Consider the following 20,694-nt stretch of genomic DNA (forward strand, 5'->3'; position numbering starts at 1 on the left):
GGGAGCAAAGGTTACCATTTCTAATTGAAATACGAGGGTATTCTGGGGGAAGTAGGAAATGACTGCCTGGCGGGAGGGTGCCAGCCCTTTGTGTAGGGAACTAGAAAGGAATGAGAATGGTTAATGGTGCAAACTCTACAGGCATTGCCAAAAATGAACTCATGTCTGTAAATATTACACTGCGCGCAGCAAGATTAGCACAGGAAAATACCAGTTGTTAGGGTTCCTGTTACCATCTAAATTATGCAAACAATTTGCTTGAGTTTATAGATGAGCTGGGGCAGAATAACGTTGGGTTTTTCCTAGCCAAAGTGTTTCAGCGTGCTAGTATTTTAGCACGTTTCCCAGCCTCAATCTGCTACACAAGTAGATCCATGCTGTGCTCTTTTGGGACGGCACGTTGTCAAGTGTGGCCTTTTCCAGGCCACGTTGGAAACGTGGAGATGTCAGGATGCTGGTGAGATGGTGACGTTGCATGTGCGCTACCTGGGGGCCCTAAGATGGGTACGAAGGCTCGGGGGCTCACCAAGCCTGGGGCTGGAGGCTGTGCGCGCCCTGCCACGCGTGTGTGGTCGAGGAGCTCTGGGGACCTCTGCAAGAGGGAAGCGGAGATGTTCCTGGCTCCTGGCCGTAGCAGAGCCGCTCGGGCTGAAGATGCCGATTGCCGTTCAGAGGCCAGACACCACCGCGATGGGCTCTGTGGAAGGAATGATAAACATTGGCTCTTCCCAGTGGCTGTCAGGGAGGTTAACTGACTTTCCCACGGCCAGTGCGGAGGCGGGATTAGCAGCTGGGTGTCCCTGGCCGCTGGCCCTGACCGTGTGCCGCCGCCAATTGCATAATCCGGAGGGAGCGCGTGGCCACGGAGCTGCCGCAGCCTGCGCGTCCCCGCAGGAGCTAGCCCCGAACCCCGGCTCCCTCCCCTCCCTGTCGTGACTTGGGTGGAAATAGGTCGGTTGGAGTCACGGTCTTCCCCATTTTTGGGGATGCCTGAGTAAGGAGGACAGAGGCACGAGCCAGTGCCCTCTATAAGCCACGTGCTGGTGAATGAGCCCAGCCACACTGTTAGATGCTGGAGAAGCCCCATCGTCGTGAAACCTGGCTTTCCAAGTGTCGCTGTTCAGGGACTTGCTCGCTTTGAACAGTTAATGCCTTGAGCTTCCTTAGGGTAAAAGCTGGAGGAGGACCAGGTACAGTCGTTTTACTGGCAATAAAACTTCAGCATGACCCTCATGTGGAAGGCAAGTCTAACCTCCCCCGTGAAGGTATATTCTATTACTTCTGTGGGCTGTCAGCTCGGTCCCCAGGGGTACAGCCCGTGTCCTTTCTGGGCCCTACAGCCAGGGGACAGCCCTTTGCTAGTTCCTGGGACCACAGCCCCTCCGGCCCCTGTGGGGCTGTGAACCACCTCGTCCCTTTACCAGCAGCAGTGCAGAATTAACGTTGGGTCTGTAATTTAGCTGAGGACTGTTACGAGACACAATCTACCTCTAAAGCCAAGGCGAAATAGTACTAGCATGGGGTCAAGTTCCTGAGGCACACTCTGCCTTTGGGACTAATTTGGGTGCTGAGTAGCCAGGCAGGTATTTACATGTTGCCTACAGAGACCTAGAGGTCTCTGGATCCTATTCTTCTCCCTTGGATCACCTAAAATGGTAAGAATTTTCAAGAGGGATTAAGGTTGTGATCTCTGGGGAGGGGAGTGGACATCTGGTAGGAGTCCCGTCCATATTAATAGCCTCCGTTTAAATGTATGTTATCAAACGGGGCAGCTCCTAATCGGCCAAGAGACTGTGAACTCTGTTACCTAAGGGGCTGCTGGTGACTTTGGGCTGCTAATCATGGCTTTCCACAGGCACACAGGTAAAGTGGATGTGCTGCTGGGCATTGTGGGAGAAGCCCTGTGTACGCAATTTCTGGTAAATGGGGAGGAAGGTATTGCTAACAGGCTCCCGCACCAGGAAAATAACACATTTGAATGCACTCTTAAGCCTAGGCGATCTGCAGCTGTAACTAATGATGGCAAACTGGTTTATAACCAGTGTGGGGGACTGGTGCTGGCAGCATGGTGGTGGTTTCATCTATTTTGTAAAATGCTTTGGATGGTAAGTGCTTGCGTATCTGCTGCTGTGGGAAGGCTGGGGCTCAGCTGTTATTTGAGGAAGACTAGGTGAAAATGTGGGATGCTGCTGCTTCTTGCAGCAAGCTTGCTATGGCTGTTATTGCAGTGAGCAGGGGAAACCCAGAGCAGAGGGGAGCATGCAGGAGCCCAGTGAGTAAACCCAGATGTTTTGCACTGCTCTGGTGGGAATTTTGTGGTTACTCCCTCTTCTCTGTGTTTGTCTTGGAGATCAAACAAGCTGAACCTCACCAGTGATAGGAAAATGTTAACTTTTCCTTCCCATTAACACTGACAGGAATCTTGAGAGCATGTTTTGCATGGCCCCCATGGCATGCAGTTATGTTGTGTCTTCCCATCCGTGATTAATCTCCTTTAGCCCTCCAATTCCAGACAGTTGAAAGCTCATTGCAATTTTTAAAAGGTTATCTGATTCTTAGAAGCTAACCATGTTTGTGTGTGTGTGTCCAACAAGTATTTACAGCTGTACATCACAAATTACAATGGCAGTGCCATTGCATCTCTTGATGAGACATAGCCCAAGGGGTGGACATGGGTGTCAAGTTTGGGGCACAGCTCCCATGGGCATCAAACCCAGCTGCTGCACACCAGGAGCCAGGGGACAGTGGTGCTCATGAGACATGGTTGGGAACATAAAGCCTCTTCAAAACTGGGAGGAAAGTCACAGCATGCTGTTCAACTTCACACTCAGCCTCCCAGGACAAGGCACGAGCATGAGGCTTCTTGCATGGCATGTAACTACTTAGGATTTCCTTGTATAATGCAGATATACGTTACACAAGGTACCTTTCTGAATAAAATCTGACTTCTGTGGTATCATTTTTAAGCATCTCAAAGGTGTTTAAAAAGAGCAATCTATTCAATTAAAACGTAAGAAGACATTTTTTAACTTCAGCCCACAAGACTGACCGATGCTGTAGCATCCTTTCATTATATTCCCAGCTGTATCTTTGTTTTCTTTCTCATCTTCCCCAGGGAGGTGTTCTCTGGGGCAAGGACCCATGGATTTGATGTTGTGCTGTAATATAAAGTGCTGAAGTGTCCTCTGAGCAGATGCTGCAGTTGGAGTGCTGCCACCAACAAGTTATAGTGTCCGCTCCCGCACCCCACAGGGAGCCCCACTCTCCGGGACAGCTACAGTGGGGTACCGTAGTGCCTGCCCCAGGGGGGTGAATCCTCCCCAGCAGGAGAAAAGCTTACGTTTGGCTCCTGGGGGCACCTGGGCACGAGAAGGGCATCCAGTTACTGAGGTGGGGGCAGATCCGTGCATAGCTGGGAACGTCATTGAGGAGTCTCAAAGGTCAAAGCTTAAGGCAGCCACGCAGCGAGTTCGCTATTGAACAGGATTCTTTTGCTTTAGCTGATTTGGTTAGTTTTGAAAGGTTTGGAATTCACTGCTTAAACTCTGCCTAAGTGCTCAGCCTTACTCCAGGCAGTGGTGCTGTGCACACTGGGAGCCTTGTTAGCATTAGCTGAGCTCTGTATTAAGTGCAAAAGGAAGCCCTGAGGGAAGAGTTTGCAGGGCCGGAGCGGTGTGTTTTTTTAACAGCACATCCCTACTTCCCTGGGGAACTGTGAAGATTTAATAGTGATTGGGATGTGCTCAGACATGGTGGCAATAGGACCGTAGGGAATGCTTTTGGCAACCGCCTGAGGAACTTGGAGCTGTTCTTGTTCTAAATAAAGAAGCTTCCATTTTATCAACAGACTAATTTTTGAATTATAGAGTATGAGACTCGCACGTGCCCCAGCCTGGCAATGGGAGAGCACAGCTCTCCACTTGTTACTGCCAGCCCTCCCAGCAAAAATGACCTGCAAATTATTTCTTTCTTTCCTTTGACTTTGCAAATATTTGTTGTCCAGCATAGTGTGCCAGTGACCTTGAGGTGCAGTCCTGAGTGTCGCTTTGCACTTCAGATTAATGGGACCCTTCTTTTAAGGGTATTCCCTGGTATTTATAGCAAACCACGCGACATTGCATAGAGGAATGCTGAGAATAGTAACTCAGGTGACAGACCAGAGGATGCCAGGTTCTGAGCTGAAATAGGCAGGTGTAGCCAAGGCCTGGCAGTGTGGGGGCTGTATGTACTCAGCCCGTTAGGAAAAAGAAAACTGATGAAGAGTCAAAAAGCAATTGCTCTTTTCCTTTCATATTGCCATAGAATATGCAGCTTGTGCGTAGGGCAGAGGGTTAACACCTTCATCCTAATCTTCTTTTCCAAGTGGCAGGATAATCCGTAAAGTTTAAGTACAGTTTCCCTGATTGTTTTTAGAGACCGCACTTCAAGTTCTTCCTTGGTGGTTTATCACATTTAAACATATTCCCCAGAGACATTAACACATATCCTGTGCTAAGTGCTTTACTTATCAGCTATGCTTCAGGTTCTTTCCCTGAGTGCTTTGGTTCCATTTGCTGTGCAAACCACTGCGACGCTGCCTTGCGCTATGTAGCTCGACTGAACTGGGAGAAACCAGCCTAGGGGAGATGGGAGACAGGAATCGACGGGAGAGACAGCGGGTTGCGTTAATGCAATAGCTTTTGTGGAGTAGCGCTTCTTAGGTCTGTACTTTTTCCATCCCAAAACTTGCCATGCTGCAGGGTGCGGAGAGCCCTGACCGCTGGCTGGGACAGCCCTGTGACTGCTCCACAGCACCGTGTCAGTTTGATTTGAGGTGCGTGGAAGCCGGCGGGGCCCAAACATTTGAGGTCTTCAAAAGATGGAAGGCATAGTTGTCCAAGGGCTGAGGAGCTGCTTTTGAAAAGCAGCAGATGCTCTCTGGGGACAAGTGGCTAACTGGCACCTCTGTGGTCAGGTAAATGTTAGGGTTGAATTCCAGTGGGTCTTTGTGCCAAATACCCTGATACTCGAGAAGGCCACAGGTCTGGCCAGCCGCCCTCAAGCTGTAGCCAAATCCATCAGGGAGCTACATTTAGACAGCACCCTGCCAGGGCTGGTGGGAGAGGGACACCTTGCTTAAAGGAGGATTCGTTTCTGGAAGTATTGCTGGATTTTTCTTGAGCTCTTATTTTTATTGAGGGTCCTCTAGGCTATTTAAGGATGAGCATGTACTGCACTTATCCCTCTCCCCAGCAGCCTGCGCTGTCTCTTCTCACCTGCTTCTCTCCAGCAGAACATCCTCTGCACATGGATGTCAGCCTGGGCCAGAGAACAGCTTCAGTCTGTCCCTACTTTTCCTCTGTTTTCTAAATCCCCTTCTGTGGCCCCAGAGTCAAGCTGAAATGGGGTTTGGATCAGTGCATGTCCTCAGGGTACGTGATTCTGCTGGGAATTAAACAGGAGACACTTGACCAGGCTGTTTGCTTGGAGACTGTAGCCTGGTGTAAAGGTACAGCCAAAGAAACTGTGTTCAAACAACTTCCCAGCTAAACCAGCTGTGTGTACCACTGTCGTTTTAAGCACATCACCGTGAAAAGAAGCACAAAGGTAGAGCGCTTACGGTTTTACTGGTTAGTTTGTTGAGTGCTTACCCTGAGCACAGAGTTTTGCATTGCTGTAGCGTGGTTCTACCGCTGATGTGAATCCCTCCTGTGTGCTCAACAGCTGCTGCGCAGCTTGCACAGGGAAACTATGCAGCATGCACTAAAATAAAGGCCCCAAGGAAGAGCGAGGAGTCGTCATGTTTTTTCCATATACCCAGTGTGTCCTTAATTTCATGACTTCCCTATTTTCCAGACGGCAAAGACAGGCCAGGGTTAATATACCTGGAAGCTCTGGAAAATTAAGCTGTGGGGATGTGGTGCAGCCGGAGGGTGAACAGGTTATTAAGGAGATAAACATCTCCAAACCCATGATCTGCTGCCAGCCAGGCTTTAGAAGATTTATTTTTTTTTATGGCGCACAACAAATTTCTGTTCTGTCTACCTTCTGTGAGAGGGAACAGGACAGCAGTAGGACACTAAGTGCTTCTTCCCCAGGGCAGCAGAACTCTGAAGTATCCATGGACATTTGCTCCGATCTGGAAAAACGATCTGGTGGTCCCAGCACGGCTGCTACTGCCACGGGGCCCCACTCTGCCACTGACTGGTGGCTTTTGGAGCTCTCGTGCACCAGCCCCTGGGTGGGCTGCTCCCGTGGGAGGGTTGTAGGAGATGGTCTGGCTGACGAGAGCTCTCGGCGTGGTGAGATGGGTGAGCAGAGATAACGAACAGCCAGCACGTTTCTTGGCACAACATGGTCAGTGTTTGCATCCCCATTGCAGGCAAGGGGGATAGACGGGCCTTTCTGGGGTCTGGATCAGGGTAGGGGTGACACCACTGAGGGCAGAAAGCTCCTGTAAGAGCTGGAAGAAAATTCATGCCCCAGCCTATGTATGAGAGGGACTTTTTGGTCCGTGAGATGGCACGAGGCAGGTAGAAGTTGGCCTGTCTGCCTGCACAGCCCAGCTCCTGGGACTGTCAGGCGTAGTGTTAATTTGTCTGTGGAGCTCCAAAGCTGCTGTGATAAATGTGTGTCTCCTGTTAGCGCGTCATGTGTTACATGGGAACACAAGCTTATGTTACCCCCTGAGCCATATGTTTGTGATCACGTGTTCTGGCTGAAAGCAACCCTAAACCCAAGATCAGGAACGTTTCGATACCATTTGCCCTGGACTCTGTGCAATTGCATTTCTTCTAAATAAAACCCACTTGCTTGATAAAGCTCTGCAAAGCTGGCCGTGGCTCACATAGTTTCCATGTTTCCCAACTGTTTATTTGTTTCATTTACTTGAACCGGTACAAACACAACCCTTGGCGTAGTTGTCAGCAGGACGTGGCCGCCTCCTGACCTTGGCAAGGCAGCGTTTCCAGACCTCGGTCCCCATAGAGCGCGATTCCTGCCAGCTTGGACTCCAGCCTGCTTCTATAAGTTTTAGGGGAAGGGTGTGAACCCAGTCCCTACCTCTGCTGCAGCCTCCCTGTGTGATGCTCCTCTCCAGGACTATCTCTCTTGCTTTCTGGAAGAGAAATGCTCCGACTTGTTCTGGCCTGATGTTATTGAAAGGGTGACAAAGGGGAGACAGTGAGATGGCTTTTGGATTTTAAAAATCTGCAAAGTAACAGTGTGAGTCCAGTCTCGTGTCCCAGCATCTTCCACTGCCCATCCAGCAGCTTCCTGAGCCCAGAGATGAGGCAGAAGGAGAGCTCTGAAATAGCAGCAAAATGTTCCTTTGCAGGCAGGCACCTCTCTGGGCTTTGCACATGGCTGCGTCAGGGCTGCTCATGGTGTGCTGCCAACATCACCTTCCTCCAAAAGGGGAAAAAAAAGAAAAAGGGGGGTCGGCAAAGGAGATGGTGAAGGCAGCAGCCGCCCCTCGCTTCTTGCTGCGGTGTCTGGGCAGTGCCAGGAGCTGTTGGGTTTGATGCGTGCTCTTCTGGCGAGGTGTGCTCGCACCGGTGCCTCGGCTGCAAGGCTCCGCTCCGCTCAAAAGCGGCAGCGATGCTCCATCGGGCCCGGGGGCTCCCGTGCCAGCGTGGGGATTTCTCACGCCGACAGGTCGGGCCACACAGTTGACGGTACATCTAGAATTACCAGGGTGGGCAAATGCCCAAGAAAAAGCTGTGTAAACAAGTCCTCGTGCCGTAACAACACGGCGGTCCTGCTGCGCAGCATCCTGCGGCCGAGGGCGAGCCCAACGGGGTCCCGCTGACTCTCCCCCAAAAAACCCCCCAACCCAAGCCCTGTTTCAGTTTATAAAGGTGCTGTGCTGGGGCTTGGAGCAGCAGGGCTGTAACGAGCAGCCGCGGAGCTCCATCAGGAGCGGGAAGCAACGCAGCCCCTAAACTTGGGGCTTGGGAGCTTGGTGGGGTGGTCCGAGGTGAGGCTACGTGATGGAGGTGCTAACGGCCTCCCCCACCTCACAGCTGGAAGCAGCAGCAATTTATATTGCCTGACCGCATCCTTCTCCCTTTCCTGCTCCGCTCTGGCGCTGTAGCTCTATCGGGAAAAGAATAATTAAATTTCCTCTTGGCAGCCCCCGTCGTCGGACCGCTGCCGCATCTCCTGTCCGGTTGCTGACGGTGCAGAAAGTTCAAGGTTGTGTCGTGGGTGGGTGGCCGTGCAGGGGGAATGGGGCTCTGCAGGGAGGGGGGGGAGGATGGAGCTGCGTTTCGGGGACCGCACGGGCTTGTGTGAGCCTGGCAAGAGCTTTTGCAGCTCCCTCGCAGGAGCGTTGGTGGCTTCCTCTGAGGAAGGGCGCTGGGGAAACGGAGGGAGCCGTTAGCAGAAGTGGTCTGGGAGGCTGAGACGGGGCGGGCAGGCTGGGGTGGGTGTTTGGGGAGAAAGCATGAGGGTGTACTGCTGGCCAAATTGGAAAATCCTCCGGGCGAGAGCCCCCACACCCGCCGATGTGCTGGCTCCCTGGCCATGGTGGAACGTCATGCCTTGGCAGAGCCCTGCTGGCATGAACCGAAGAAGTATCTTTATGTGTAGAGAGATCTTTTCTTGGTTTTTTTTTTTCCCTTATGACTTTATATGTGAAAGCCCGGTGAAAAGAAGCAGCTGGAAGCTGCACAACTATCCAGCACAAAAGGCCTCGGAGGGGGCTGCAGCTGGCTGGAAACATGGAAACTATTCTGCTCTGCTCATGGTTGGCGGCGATTTCTGCGCACAAATTATGCGGCACCTCAGCCAGGACCTCAGCCTGCAGTGGGCCTGGCTGTATTGAACTAAGTGGCTCTCAGTGAGTGATTAGGTACCGTTATCCTTGCCTGATGTGAAATATGTAAATAAAACAATCTAGTATCCTTCCTTTTAGTGATGGGGAAAGGCTGGTGTGGGACTCTGCTCTCCTCGCCAGCAACCGTGTTCCCAGAGCGAGCAAACTTTGCGGTGCTGCACTCGCAGCGGGCTGGACCCCAGGAGGCAGAGCGCTGCGTTTTTGTGCTTGGCCGGAGCCCATCCTGCCTCTCTGCAGGCAGAAATCTAGCGTTGGTATCTCGGATGGCCGTTAAGGGAACTGAAAAGATTTGTGTTACTAATGCATTGCTGTATTGGGTATGCGCGGCAAGATTTTGGTAGCAGGGGGGCTACGGGGGTGGCTTCTGTGAGAAGCTGCTGGAAGCTTCCCCCATGTCCGACAGAGCCAATGCCAGCCGGCTCCAAGACAGACCCGCCGCTGGCCAAGGCCAAGCCCATCAGTGACGGTGGTAGTGCCTCTGGGAGAACAGATTTAAGACAGGGAAAAAGACTGCAGCCAAAGAGAGGAGTGAGAATATGTGAGAGAAAAAACCCTGTGGACCCCCAGGTCAGTGCAGAAGGAGGAGGAGGAGATGCTCCAGGCGCCGGAGCAGAGATTCCCCTGCAGCCCGTGGTGAAGACCATGGTGAGGCAGGCTGTCCCCCTGCAGCCCAGGGAGGTCCACGGTGGAGCAGATCTCCACCTGCAGCCCGGGGAGGATCCCACACCGGAGCAGGTGGGTTCCCGAAGGAGGCTGTGACCCTGTGGGAACCCCGCGCTGGAGCCGGCTCCTGGCAAGACCTGCGGATCTGTGGAGAGAGGAGCCCACGGAGCAGGTTTTCTGGCAGGACTTGTGACCCCGTGGGGGACCCACGCTGCAGCAGTCTGTGCCTGAAGGACTGCAGCCCAGGGAAGTGACCCACGCTGGAGCAGTTTATGAAGAACTGCAGCCTGTGGGAAGGACCCACGTTGGAGAAGTTTGTGGAGGACTGTCTCCCGTGGGAGGGACCCCACGCTGGAGCAGGGGAACAGTGAGGAGTCCTCCCCCTGAGGAGGAAGGAGCAGCAGAGACAATGTGTGATGAACTGACCGTAAACCCCATTCCCCGTCCCCCTGCACCGCTCGGGGGAGGAAGGAGAGAAAATCAGGAAAGGAGTTGAGCCAGGAAGGACGGATGGGTGGGGGGAAGATGTTTTGAGATTTGGTTTTACTTCTCATTATCCTACTCTGATTTGGTTGGTAATAAATTAGACTAATTTCCCCAAGTCGAGTCTGTTTTGCCCATGGTGGTAATTGGCGAGTGATCTCTCTGTCCTTATCTTGATCCACGAGCCTTTTGTTATATTTTCTCTCCCCTGTCCAGCTGAGGGGGGGAGTGATAGAACAGCTTTGGTGGGCACCTGGGGTCCAGCCAGGGTCAACCCACCACAACTGCTTACGCTAACTGTAGTGGCAAGCACAGCACTTCCCGGAGGCAGGGCGGCCCCTGCCCCTGCTGAGCTCCAGGGTGCAGAGCCAGGAGTTGGCCCACACGACCTCACGCTGTAGCCCTCATTTTTCTGAGACTTCATGGTTACTTCTCTGTGTCCTAAATGGCAATTTGTGACCTGGGAGGGGACATCCAAGCTGCCTTCTTTAGCAGGTGTATGTTTGTGACTGCTGTGACCAAACCCAGATTGTCTACTGCACCCAGTGTCCCTGAGCAGGATGGTTTGTTAGCCTAACCTAGACCCTGAAGACAAAGCTGGAGGCACCTGGAAAATGCCAGTGCAGTCGGTAGAGAGCTGTCGTGTTTTATAAACCACTGAGCTGCCTGATAGAAAAACTGCCCTAACAGTGCTGGCACCGAAGCTGCTTTCTCTACCAACAAGCCCTTGAGGAGCGTGACACCACCACATGCTCATTGCTGAGCGATCTTTCTGATACTTCTTATTTGCATAGACCTGAGAAGCTGGAGCACTTATCAGGGCTTCAGTGCTGTAACTTCACTTTCTTTCCTCTCGCAGGGCCTGGCAGTTACACCGTGGGCACCATGTCGGAGCGCTTTGACTGCCACTACTGCCGTGACCCTCTGCAAGGGAAGAAGTATGTGCAGAAAGAGGGTCGTCACTGCTGCGTCAAGTGCTTCGAGAAGATCTGTGCCAACACCTGCATTGAGTGCAAGAAACCCATTGGAGCTGACTCCAAGGTGAGTGCTGAGCAGTTAAATGGGTAACGAGAAGACAGGCAGATGCTGATAACCCTCCCATTTGTTTTCCTGGCTCTGGTCTGTTTGTGAGCTTCTGTGTGAAAACAAGTTTTGTCGTGAGTCCTCGGGCTGATGGGCCACGTGCTCCTCGGGCAAAGAGCCAGAGGCTCTGGGGCACTGCAGCAGGATTGCTCATGACAGGCTGCTTTTGCAAAGGAGCTTATTTCACGATCTAGATTCAGCCACGTGAACTGCTGCAGACGCTGAATTGTCCTGAAGAGAGTACTGCAGGTAATCCAGCCCGCACAGGACTTGCAGAAAACTCATCTTCTGGGCAAAGCACTCGGCAAGCTAGGGCCTGATTTTTTTGTCAGTTTGTGAAATGTTTATTACTTCATGTTTGTGGCAGTAATAATGTACACCTGAACTAGAGGGAACTTGACAATCAGAGAAGCCCCCACTTACAGAACTTCTAATCTCAAAGCTGTTGGTTTGAAGCATCTTCTGCTACCCTGAAAGCCCAAAATGAATGTGATTGCGTCCGTGAGTTTGGTTAAATGTCCTTCCCTGAACTGCTTCCAGATGAGCTGCACTTCCAACCCCTGAATGCAGAGATGCTTAGGAACTAACAAATCTATCCTCAACTGCCAAGGCTGATGAGACAGTAGCTTGGTTTTAGGGCCACTCAGCAAGAGAGAAGGGCTTATTGCTCACTCTGTTTCTGTTCATTTCAGGAGTTGCATTTCAAGAACCGTTACTGGCATGACAGCTGCTTCCGCTGCTTCAAGTGCTATACGTCCTTGGTCAATGAGCCCTTCATGCTAAGGGAGAACAACAAGGTTTGGTGTAGCAACTGCACTGCTGCTGAGGATGCGCCCAGGTGTAAAGGCTGCTTCAAGCCTATTATTGCAGGTACTGGTGCCAGCGATAGGGGTACAACTGCCCAGTTCTGATCTAGGGCAAAACCATGACGGTTTGTCAAGCTGTGGAGGCTGTAGATGCTGCAGTTAGGGGTACAGTGGGCATCATAGTGGAAGGCTGGAGCACCACAAAATGGTGCAAATTTTGACTGTTGCTCTCACCTGTCCATTTTATTAAAGTGTTGAAAGGCTGCTTTGCAGATAACTCTCATGCTTACCCTAGCAGTTAGTCTTAAACCATTTCTACAAAAAGCTCTGCTCTGTAAATCAAGGTCCTCTTCTCAGATAGGCTCAGGCACCTGTCCAACTTTAAGAAAATCTAGAAGGCCCCGGCTAAAGTCAGATATGGAAATTAACAGCTTATCCCTTGTCCATGTTACAATTGAATCCTGGGCATAGGTATGGACACATCTTGCCTCCAGGCGTGCTACGCTGCACAGGGTGGGGAGTTTGTCACAAGGCTGAAATCCCACATCACAAGTTGTTTCTGTCTGTTGTAGGAGACCAAAATGTTGAGTACAAGAAGATGGTCTGGCATAAGGACTGTTTCACTTGCAGCCAGTGCAAGAAAGTGATTGGATCTGGGAGCTTCTTCCCCAAGGGTGATGACTTCTACTGTGTTTCCTGCCATGAGCATAAGTTTGCCAAGACCTGTGCTAAATGCAAGAACGTAAGTCTTTCCACTTTGCAAAGGCAGCTGCCAGAACTAGCCCTTACATGTCTTTTGGAAGCTAGGAGAGTAAACCAGTAGACAGATCATGGTGAAGCTGTACCAATGCTTATGTTCTTTCCTTGAGATACTGGTGCAAGCAGCTAGTGCTATAACAACGTGAGAGAGAATGGTTCTTTCATGTTACAGTACCTGAGCAGGGGCTGTAGGGTTATCTGATGGCAGCTCTGCTGAAATCAAGTGGGCACCAGCCTTACACTTGCTTTGGGGATGGTTTGAGCTCTCTAGCAGGTATTGTATATTCAAGCAGTAAAACAGTATTTTTTAAAATAGCTGGTTTACAACTTTTGCAACTCATTAGTGTAGAATTGCAGAGTCAATGCAGGTGAAATAAACTATTATGAAAGCTCCAGGCATGCAGGATTTCAGGCTTGAGGAACTCAAGTGCACTGCACTATTTAATTTTAATGAAAACTTTCAAAAGATCTTCTCTGTGACAAAGCCCTCCTACCTTACACCCCATGCCTGCATCACCTCTCTTCCTCCCTACTGGTTCTGAAATACATCTCTGCTCTTTGCCTCCTAGCCCATCACTTCTGGAGGTCTCACGTACCAGGAACAGCCTTGGCATTCAGAGTGTTTCATTTGCTCCAACTGCAAGAAGCAACTGGGTGGGAAGCGCTTCACAGCTGTAGAGGATCAGTTTTACTGTGTTGACTGCTACAAGGAGTGTGTTGCCAAGAAGTGTGCTGGCTGCAAGAATCCTATTACAGGTATGTTGGATTAAATGCAGCTTGAGGGCAGTGGGTGCTTAAGGTCAGAACAGCAATCCCCAAAGACATGCAGCTCAGAGGCTGCTAAGACCAGAAGCAGATCTAGTATACCAAGCCCAATCCCAGCAATTTACATGTGATCTAACTATAAGCCATGATAAGCCACGTGCTTCTTGCTGGATGAAGTCGGAGTTAGTAAACGAGCTCTTTCTTTACCCTTTGCACGCCTCAAATTTACCTCCTTCAAAAAACTTCCCCAACTAGAACTGTTCCCACCTCTATCTTAGTTTGGGAACCTTAAGTCTAAAAGAGAGCAGCGTTTTATTGCCCCAAAGTGACATTTGCTTCGCTTCCGATTTACATGTAATGGTTACTGGATTGCAAAGCTCAGCCCTGAAATGTGGGCACTATCCTGCCAGTCCCATGGGACTTGCATTCCATTCTGCATTTTAGAGCATGGATCTAAGCCCGAAACAACCAGGCAGGGTGTTTAGCCCAACCTGTCTTTGCTTTACATCTTGATCTTTCCTTCAGCTTGATTGTTTCCTGGAGAAAGGATCCAAGGAAAAAAGCTTATCGCAGACAAGCCACACAAGCCTTATGCTAAGCTGCCCGTTTCTCCAAGAGCAGTGATACTAAGCAGCAAACAGTGTGGTTCGGTTGCAATTCTTGCTAGTATTTTAGGCACACAGATACAGTCTGCAGGACTAGAGAAGCACAGGAAGCAGTCAGAATGGGATCTGCTGTTTGGTGGGCTAACCCAGCCAAGGGAAAAGCTACTATCGCCGTCCTATAATTGTTTTCTCTCCTAGCAGGATTTGGAAGAGGAACCAGTGTGGTTAACTACGAAGATGAATCCTGGCACGATTATTGTTTCAAATGCACAAAGTGTGCCCGTGGTCTGGCCAACAAGCGCTTTGTTTGCCATAATGGAAAAATTTACTGTGCTGAGTGTCCCAAACGACTGTAAGGAGCAGACAGCAACTGCTGTAAAATGGATTTTAGAGCCCTGCTTTCCAAAACAGTCCTGGTAAAGGAGCAGGTTTTTGCATGTTAAGAATTTTAACTTTTTCCATTTTAGTATAAAAACTAAAGTAGCCTCAATATACTGGGTTTGACTTTTGAAGCTCCTGCAGTACAAAAGCATGTAGCGTTGCAAAAATCTAACTTTGTTTCCGAGTAACGCTTAGTGTAAAGGCTTGAAATGCTGTTAGATTTAGCATTAGAGATCCACGTACTAAATAATCTGTGTGTGGCTTAAACTAAAACAAAGCTAGTTTTAAACTTGTCTGGTATACGTTTAAGCTTGGCACTTACTTAAATGAAGTAGATTTGACAAGGCATGCACCTCAGAAACAGAGATGCAAAGATTGCACCTGGTATCAGAGAGATCCATTATTATGCTTTTACAAGTACATTACATACATCATCACACCATTAATAGCAGCTCTATAATAAATACCTTAGCTTACCCTACCACACCAAATTGCAGCACATGTATGGAATGGCTTCATCTTACATATAACAATGTTTTGGCAATACAATTTAGCTCTAGTTAAGTTTCCATAAACTTTAGTCTTGATTTCTGCATGGTTTGCCCAAAAGTTTTGCTCATCAGCTTTTTTTACATCATTGTTTAAACGAGGCTGTCTCTATACAATTATTAATCCATTAACAAGAAGTAAACCTTTCAACTACAACAAAATGCACAGGCATTTAGAATTGCCTTAAAAATAGCTCAGACAACGATAGCTCTCCTATCACGTCAGTGTATGTTTTATGATTTAATAAAAATGAGACTAGTGCCTGCTTGGAGTCCTGCAGCCTGGAAAATTGTTTTTTCATTTTGCCATCTTACACAGTTGACACCTCTTATGGCTGACCCACCACAATCAAGTCTCATACATTGATACTGGCAAAGTAGAGTCAGCTGTTCTGTCATAGCACCCTTAAATATCTGAGGACCAAAGCACCAATTTCCATAAACTAATTATTAAAAAAAAAATACAACTGACACTGGACCATCTGCCAGGAACAGCCTGTGTGAAAAAGCCCTTTGGAGAACATACGTACAGCCACTGTCCATACACAGATATACTACCCTTCAGTAACCTGAATGCTGGTTTAAGGGTTTTTTTTCCACAGTAGTGAAATATAGAAATACTTATCAACTGGATGCTGCTCCAGTCATTCCCTTTCATTCACAAACACCTACCAGAAACAAAGAACTCTTGTAAGAAAAACAAAAGGCAGGATAGTGCTGTATTCTTGGTGGTCACTGCTCCACTGTGGCCATGGAGCACTGCTGGACTCACCATTAGTATATAAAGATGCTGGTGCTAGAAGTAAAAGGCAAAGGCTTTTAGTGAAAAGCAAGTGAAAGAATTCAACAGTTATGAACGTGTCATCAGCATGTACAAACACAGCAAGGTCTGAAGGTGTTAGTACAAATACCTTTCCAACCACACAAATGCAATTGCCAAAGAGGCTACTAGTTTTGGGAACCTGCACTGTGGAGTAGTTAGAGCAGTACCAGAGTGCATCTCAAGGCAGGTCAGCATGGCAAGAGGTTGGAGCCTCCTAGCAAGGTAATGTTTAGCATTACAGAAATAAAGCATTGTTCAACTGCAAAGTTTATTTAACAGTGCACACATATTTACACAGAGCTGTAACAGACCATTCAACACAATATCGGCACAGAAAAAAAAATACCGGCATCTTTTTTGTTAGAATGATTGTCTCTGCCAGAATGAAACAGCTATCATACAAAAATACATTTTTCCTTTTACCTAAGGCACTGCTCTAAAGTCTAAAACAGTTCTACTGTATTCTGAATAGCAAACAGCAAGAGTAAGAAGGCGGAGGGTTTCCAACTGTAACTGCAATGTCAAGGAAAGAACACATGTAGTTCCAGCAAAACCATTTGCATTTAACCACTGAAAACACAGCTGCCAGTTGGATGATTCATTTGAATTGAAGTAGCAGCCAATTGTTTATAGCAGGATTTGAGACAGCTATTCTTTAAAGTAATCACTTATCCAGTATATCTGTTACAGGAGACATAAGAACAAGACTCCATTATTACTTTTAGTAGCAATTTTCAGAAGATGCTTAGTTAATCTCTTCATGCTGTAAAAAGCAGGCAAGTTTAGGTTAAATAGATTACTTAATGCAGGCTTTAGGGGAAGGGAAATATATATGCAGCTTGCAGCCACTGTTATAAAGCTAGAATAGGAACACTTAGAATAATTAACATGAAAAAAACATGACTTCAGTGGTCTAATACTGTTATGTACACAATAAAATAATACTTCCATAAGTGAAGATAAACTTAAATAAGTAATTCAAAAGGAAAACACTTTTAAAAGCATGACATGTTAAACTGCACTATGACAGACATATCTAGGTACTCAACATTTTTGTGCATATGCTGTAAAACGTTTTGATGTTTGCCAGTAGATTAAAACATATTAGTGATGGTACAAAACTGCATTTTGAAACTGCCAGTATTTTCACATTAGAAAATAAGGCATTTTTCTCCTTCATTCAAGACTGAAGATATTAAATTTTGCATTTTTAAATAGCACATGAACCAACAAGCAATAGCATTTTTCTAGAATGTTACAAAGGGAGTTCAACTTTAACACACACTGAATGAGTCTTTTATTTCATCAAGTGCCATTTTAGGAATATGCAAAATCTGGCCAGTAGCTAAGTGGGGAGCCTCCAGTGGCACGTTGCTGTACGTGATACTGATACAAAAGTAAAAAAAAAGACTCAAACAGATTACTGTCAAGTCGGTAAAAGGGAAACAAGTGATATTTGAACAAGGAAGTCTTATCTAACCATTACTAAACGAATGGAAAAGGAACATCAGCACAATAGTTTCCCTGAAATGTTTCAAGGTGCAAATCAGAAGTCTGTCATCCCTCCCCCTGGTGTTTTATGTTTTTTGCAAACTTGAAGATGGATAAAGGTAAACAAGCAGCTTTTCAAAACAAGGCCTTCGGTACTTGATAAAACACTGGATTACTGAAGTGCAATCAGATTATTTCCAGGTCTCTCTAGTGTTCACAGTTCTGTCCAAAGAGCAAAGAGAAGAAAACATTTAACCATCATAACTGTGTGAATGCCACATACGTCTATCATCACTGTCAGAGTCTACATCCAGGCAGTGAGCACAGAACCACTTGGTTACTTACGGTCCAAAATCAGTACAGTAGCTTTTCTTTTTTTATATACGAATATTAGTTTTCAAAGTTATGTAAATAATTCTTAAAACATATTATATGTAAACACTTTCAAGTTCAAAATTAAAAGGCTTCACTAAAAAGTTAATGATTTTGATCAGAACAAAATGTGATCAGCAGTATCACAAGAAACCCATCTATTCCCATGGTCCAGTTAGTTGTGGCCTCAAGGAAAGTCTCAATGAGTCCATGGGACTAAAATTCGCAAGACGCAGAGTGACAGAGGAGACTCAGGAAACAGTTCAGTCTAGAAAAGTGCTACACTTTAATAAAAAAAAGTGCTACACATCACTTAAAGAAAACGTGGATAGCAAGTCTTGTTTTTTCCACTGCCATTCGTTTCAACTGTTCACACAGTCATTTATCTCATGGAAAGAGATCTCCTGCTGTGAGTATGTCCATTTGGGGTTTAGCTCCAACACCAGAGAAGTTTAGTCTTACGTAAACTAGCTTACTGAAGCCTCTCTGACACACTATGCTGTACTGCATCAGGGTTTGGCTTCTCAAGTACATGTGGCTTCAGTTGCAGCCCTCCTTCGTTCAGAAAATTCAGAATATTGTGTGTGCAGCTTTATTACTCCTCCCAAAACGTAACACAACTGTCTGTGGAATTTAAAGTTGGTGTTACCCCCCACTTGGTGAAGTGAAAGACTATTCTACAGTAAGTAGAGAGGACAGCTAATACCTTGCCAGAGCTTGAAGAGACCTTGTAAGATCATGCAGGCCAGCATCAGAAAGTTACAGAACATGCCTAGGAGTGGAAAGGTCTTGTCTGTAGAGTTACATCAGACACCTTTTAAAGTGTTAGCATCTTCAAAAGTAACATGTGCCATTTAAGACATCTTAGAAGAAGCCTAAAAATACAACAGATGGGCTTGAGTGCTGGTAGGAGATAGAGGAGCTTCACAGGGGCTCAGCTGTGTCTTTGGAAGAGCCTTAATGACGGGCCTTAGCTGCTGTCTAGAGCAAGTCCCTAAAAAGGCATCAGTTGGTGACTCCTTTTGACAGAATGCAAGTTACAAGCACTAAAGAAACAGCTTTCCCTCCAGCCTACACACTGGAAAAAGTGCCTTGAAAATAAGAAGCTGAAGTTAAGGCAAGGAGAGTAATATGCAAGGAAGTTAATTACCTAGCCAGAGGAAGAGACAGATAGGGAAATCAGCTTGGATTACCTGATGAAGCATCTATAGGTTTGGTCAATGAATTCACTGCACCATCTTCCTCAAAAGCCAATTTGGGACTAGAAGGTATTGTAGCAGCATCATTCAAGTTTTGATTACAGTTACCAGCAGAGATGCTGTCCGAGCTTAGTTTGGTTGACTTGGAATGTACTCCAACGTCAATAAACTCCTCAAAAGTCCACGAACCAGATCTTCCATTAAGATTCTGAATAAGTCCAATTGTACGATCAGCTTCGTTAACACCCAGCTTCACTGAGTCATCGATAACCATTTCTTCTGCAGGATGGCTAGGAAAAAAAAAAGAATGGATGCTTATACTACAATTTCTGCATGTTTAACCTTTAGACTGATTACAGGCCAGCCAATTAGCAGTCTGCATACTTTGCAAAGCACTGAATATCCTGAAGGGCATTCCCAGACAAGCTCTTCCGGCTGCCACGCAGATCTCCCCTCCAAGAGCCAATGGGGAAGAACGACTCACCAACATACAAACACTTTTTACTATACTAATAGCTCTCAGGTAAGGTATGGCTCCAGATATTTTACAGAAGAAAGCAACAAGTTTAAAGCCCTGCACCATTAAACCCCTGTTTTAGTAGTGTGCATTTTTCCAGTTAAGACTTTTTAAACACAAAACTAAGCCTCAGAAGACTAGCAATATTTAAAACATTAAAAATCTAAACCCAGATCAGAGTGATTAATTTTGATTCATTCTTAAGAAAATCATGAAAATGTTTTTGTATTCCATCACTGAAGGAATGAGATTAATTTATTATCACTTTAAAAAAAAGAGTTCACAATGTCATTTCTGAATCATTAGCATTTAGATGAGCAAATGGAACAAGCATCAGAGGACAGACTTTTCTAGTAGTAGATGGAAATGCTTTATGTTCAAAAAGATAAAATTTGAAATACTAAAATTCCCATTAAGGGAGGCTTTTGTGTTGTATCTGGTGTTTCAGCACAGTTGAAACTGTTCTAGACCTTTCTGTATGTTATTCTTTCTTTTCAGTGTTGTTCCCCTCCCTCTTGTTTAACGTTGTTAGTGAAAAGAACTGCTAGCCATTTCAAGGGAAAAGATTGCAAGCCAATGCCGTTCTTTATAAGTAACACTGCCACATTGCTGGCTATGTGTCTCACTTCTTAGCAAAGCCAGTACTGTTAACATGGTGCCATCTAAACAAACAATTATCCTGAACTAACTGCCTCTGCGTGAAGCAGTAAACTGACAGTATGCACACACCACATGCCTGGAGCAAGCCAGAGAAATACCACAAAGCTAGTGGGGTGCAAAATTCGAGGCAATGCTACATACAGCACTAAATTTAATTTAAACATAGAGAGATATTCCTTGTGTGACAGATTAACTGCTCTGACAGTAAAGCAGCCACCTACACAGACTCACCTGGAATCCTTTAATTCAGTAACAAGAAGAGACCCTTCATCACTTTTCAAATCACCTCCATTCATGAACACTTCACCGGCCTTCAACTCTGACAAATCTTTTTCCTCAGATTCCGTAGAGATCAAGCTATTCGCAGTCTCTAAACAACCCTCCGCCTCCCCCTTGACTTCCTGGGCTAACTCAATGCCATTTAGCTTTCCTGAAAGTGGGGGGGAAGAAAAAAAGGCAAGAAAAAAATAAAAATTAAAAAAAAAGAGCTTCAGTAACAGAATTGCTATTCTAAATGAATAAAATACAAGTGCTAAAATGACCTTTCCTAGCCAAAACTCGAGGCACTTGGCTTCAACAGATTCATTTCTCTATAGACAAGCTGCCTATAACAACATGAAATTTGTTTTCCATCTTTAAAAATACACTCATAAAATGAAAGCACGCTGCCTGCATTTCACTCTTGAATCATTTTTGCATTTAATCATTTTGACCCTCTCTT

The 20,694-nt window shown here is 46.9% G+C and overlaps 2 protein-coding genes across 4 annotated transcripts in view; one reads left to right on the top strand and one right to left on the bottom strand.

Annotated features, from left to right (window-relative positions):
* Window positions 1-15,183, top strand: part of FHL1 (four and a half LIM domains 1) — a 33,492-nt gene extending 18,309 nt beyond the window's left edge. Inside the window, exons 1-6 of one of the 3 annotated variants that reach the window (XM_075053775.1) lie at window positions 1,707-1,863; window positions 10,824-11,005; window positions 11,740-11,917; window positions 12,426-12,595; window positions 13,182-13,368; window positions 14,181-15,183. In XM_075053775.1, the coding sequence (XP_074909876.1) occupies window positions 1,842-1,863; window positions 10,824-11,005; window positions 11,740-11,917; window positions 12,426-12,595; window positions 13,182-13,368; window positions 14,181-14,338 (897 nt within the window). In that variant the 5' untranslated portion in view covers window positions 1,707-1,841 and the 3' untranslated portion in view covers window positions 14,339-15,183. Of the gene's footprint in view, window positions 1-1,706; window positions 1,864-10,823; window positions 11,006-11,739; window positions 11,918-12,425; window positions 12,596-13,181; window positions 13,369-14,180 lie in introns of those variants that run through there. The other 2 variants (XM_075053776.1, XM_075053777.1) reach the window with 2 other exon arrangements.
* A 2,680-nt stretch (window positions 15,184-17,863) lies between these two features.
* Window positions 17,864-20,694, bottom strand: part of MAP7D3 (MAP7 domain containing 3) — a 45,808-nt gene continuing 42,977 nt past the window's right edge. Inside the window, exons 19-20 of the mRNA XM_075053773.1 lie at window positions 20,205-20,403; window positions 17,864-19,086 (exon numbers count right to left, since the gene is read on the bottom strand). Of these exons, the coding sequence (XP_074909874.1) occupies window positions 18,777-19,086; window positions 20,205-20,403 (509 nt within the window). The 3' untranslated portion in view covers window positions 17,864-18,776. The remainder of the gene's footprint in view (window positions 19,087-20,204; window positions 20,404-20,694) is intronic.

The sequence above is a fragment of the Buteo buteo genome, chromosome 22 (assembly GCF_964188355.1).
Source record: "Buteo buteo chromosome 22, bButBut1.hap1.1, whole genome shotgun sequence".
NCBI lineage: Eukaryota > Metazoa > Chordata > Aves > Accipitriformes > Accipitridae > Buteo > Buteo buteo.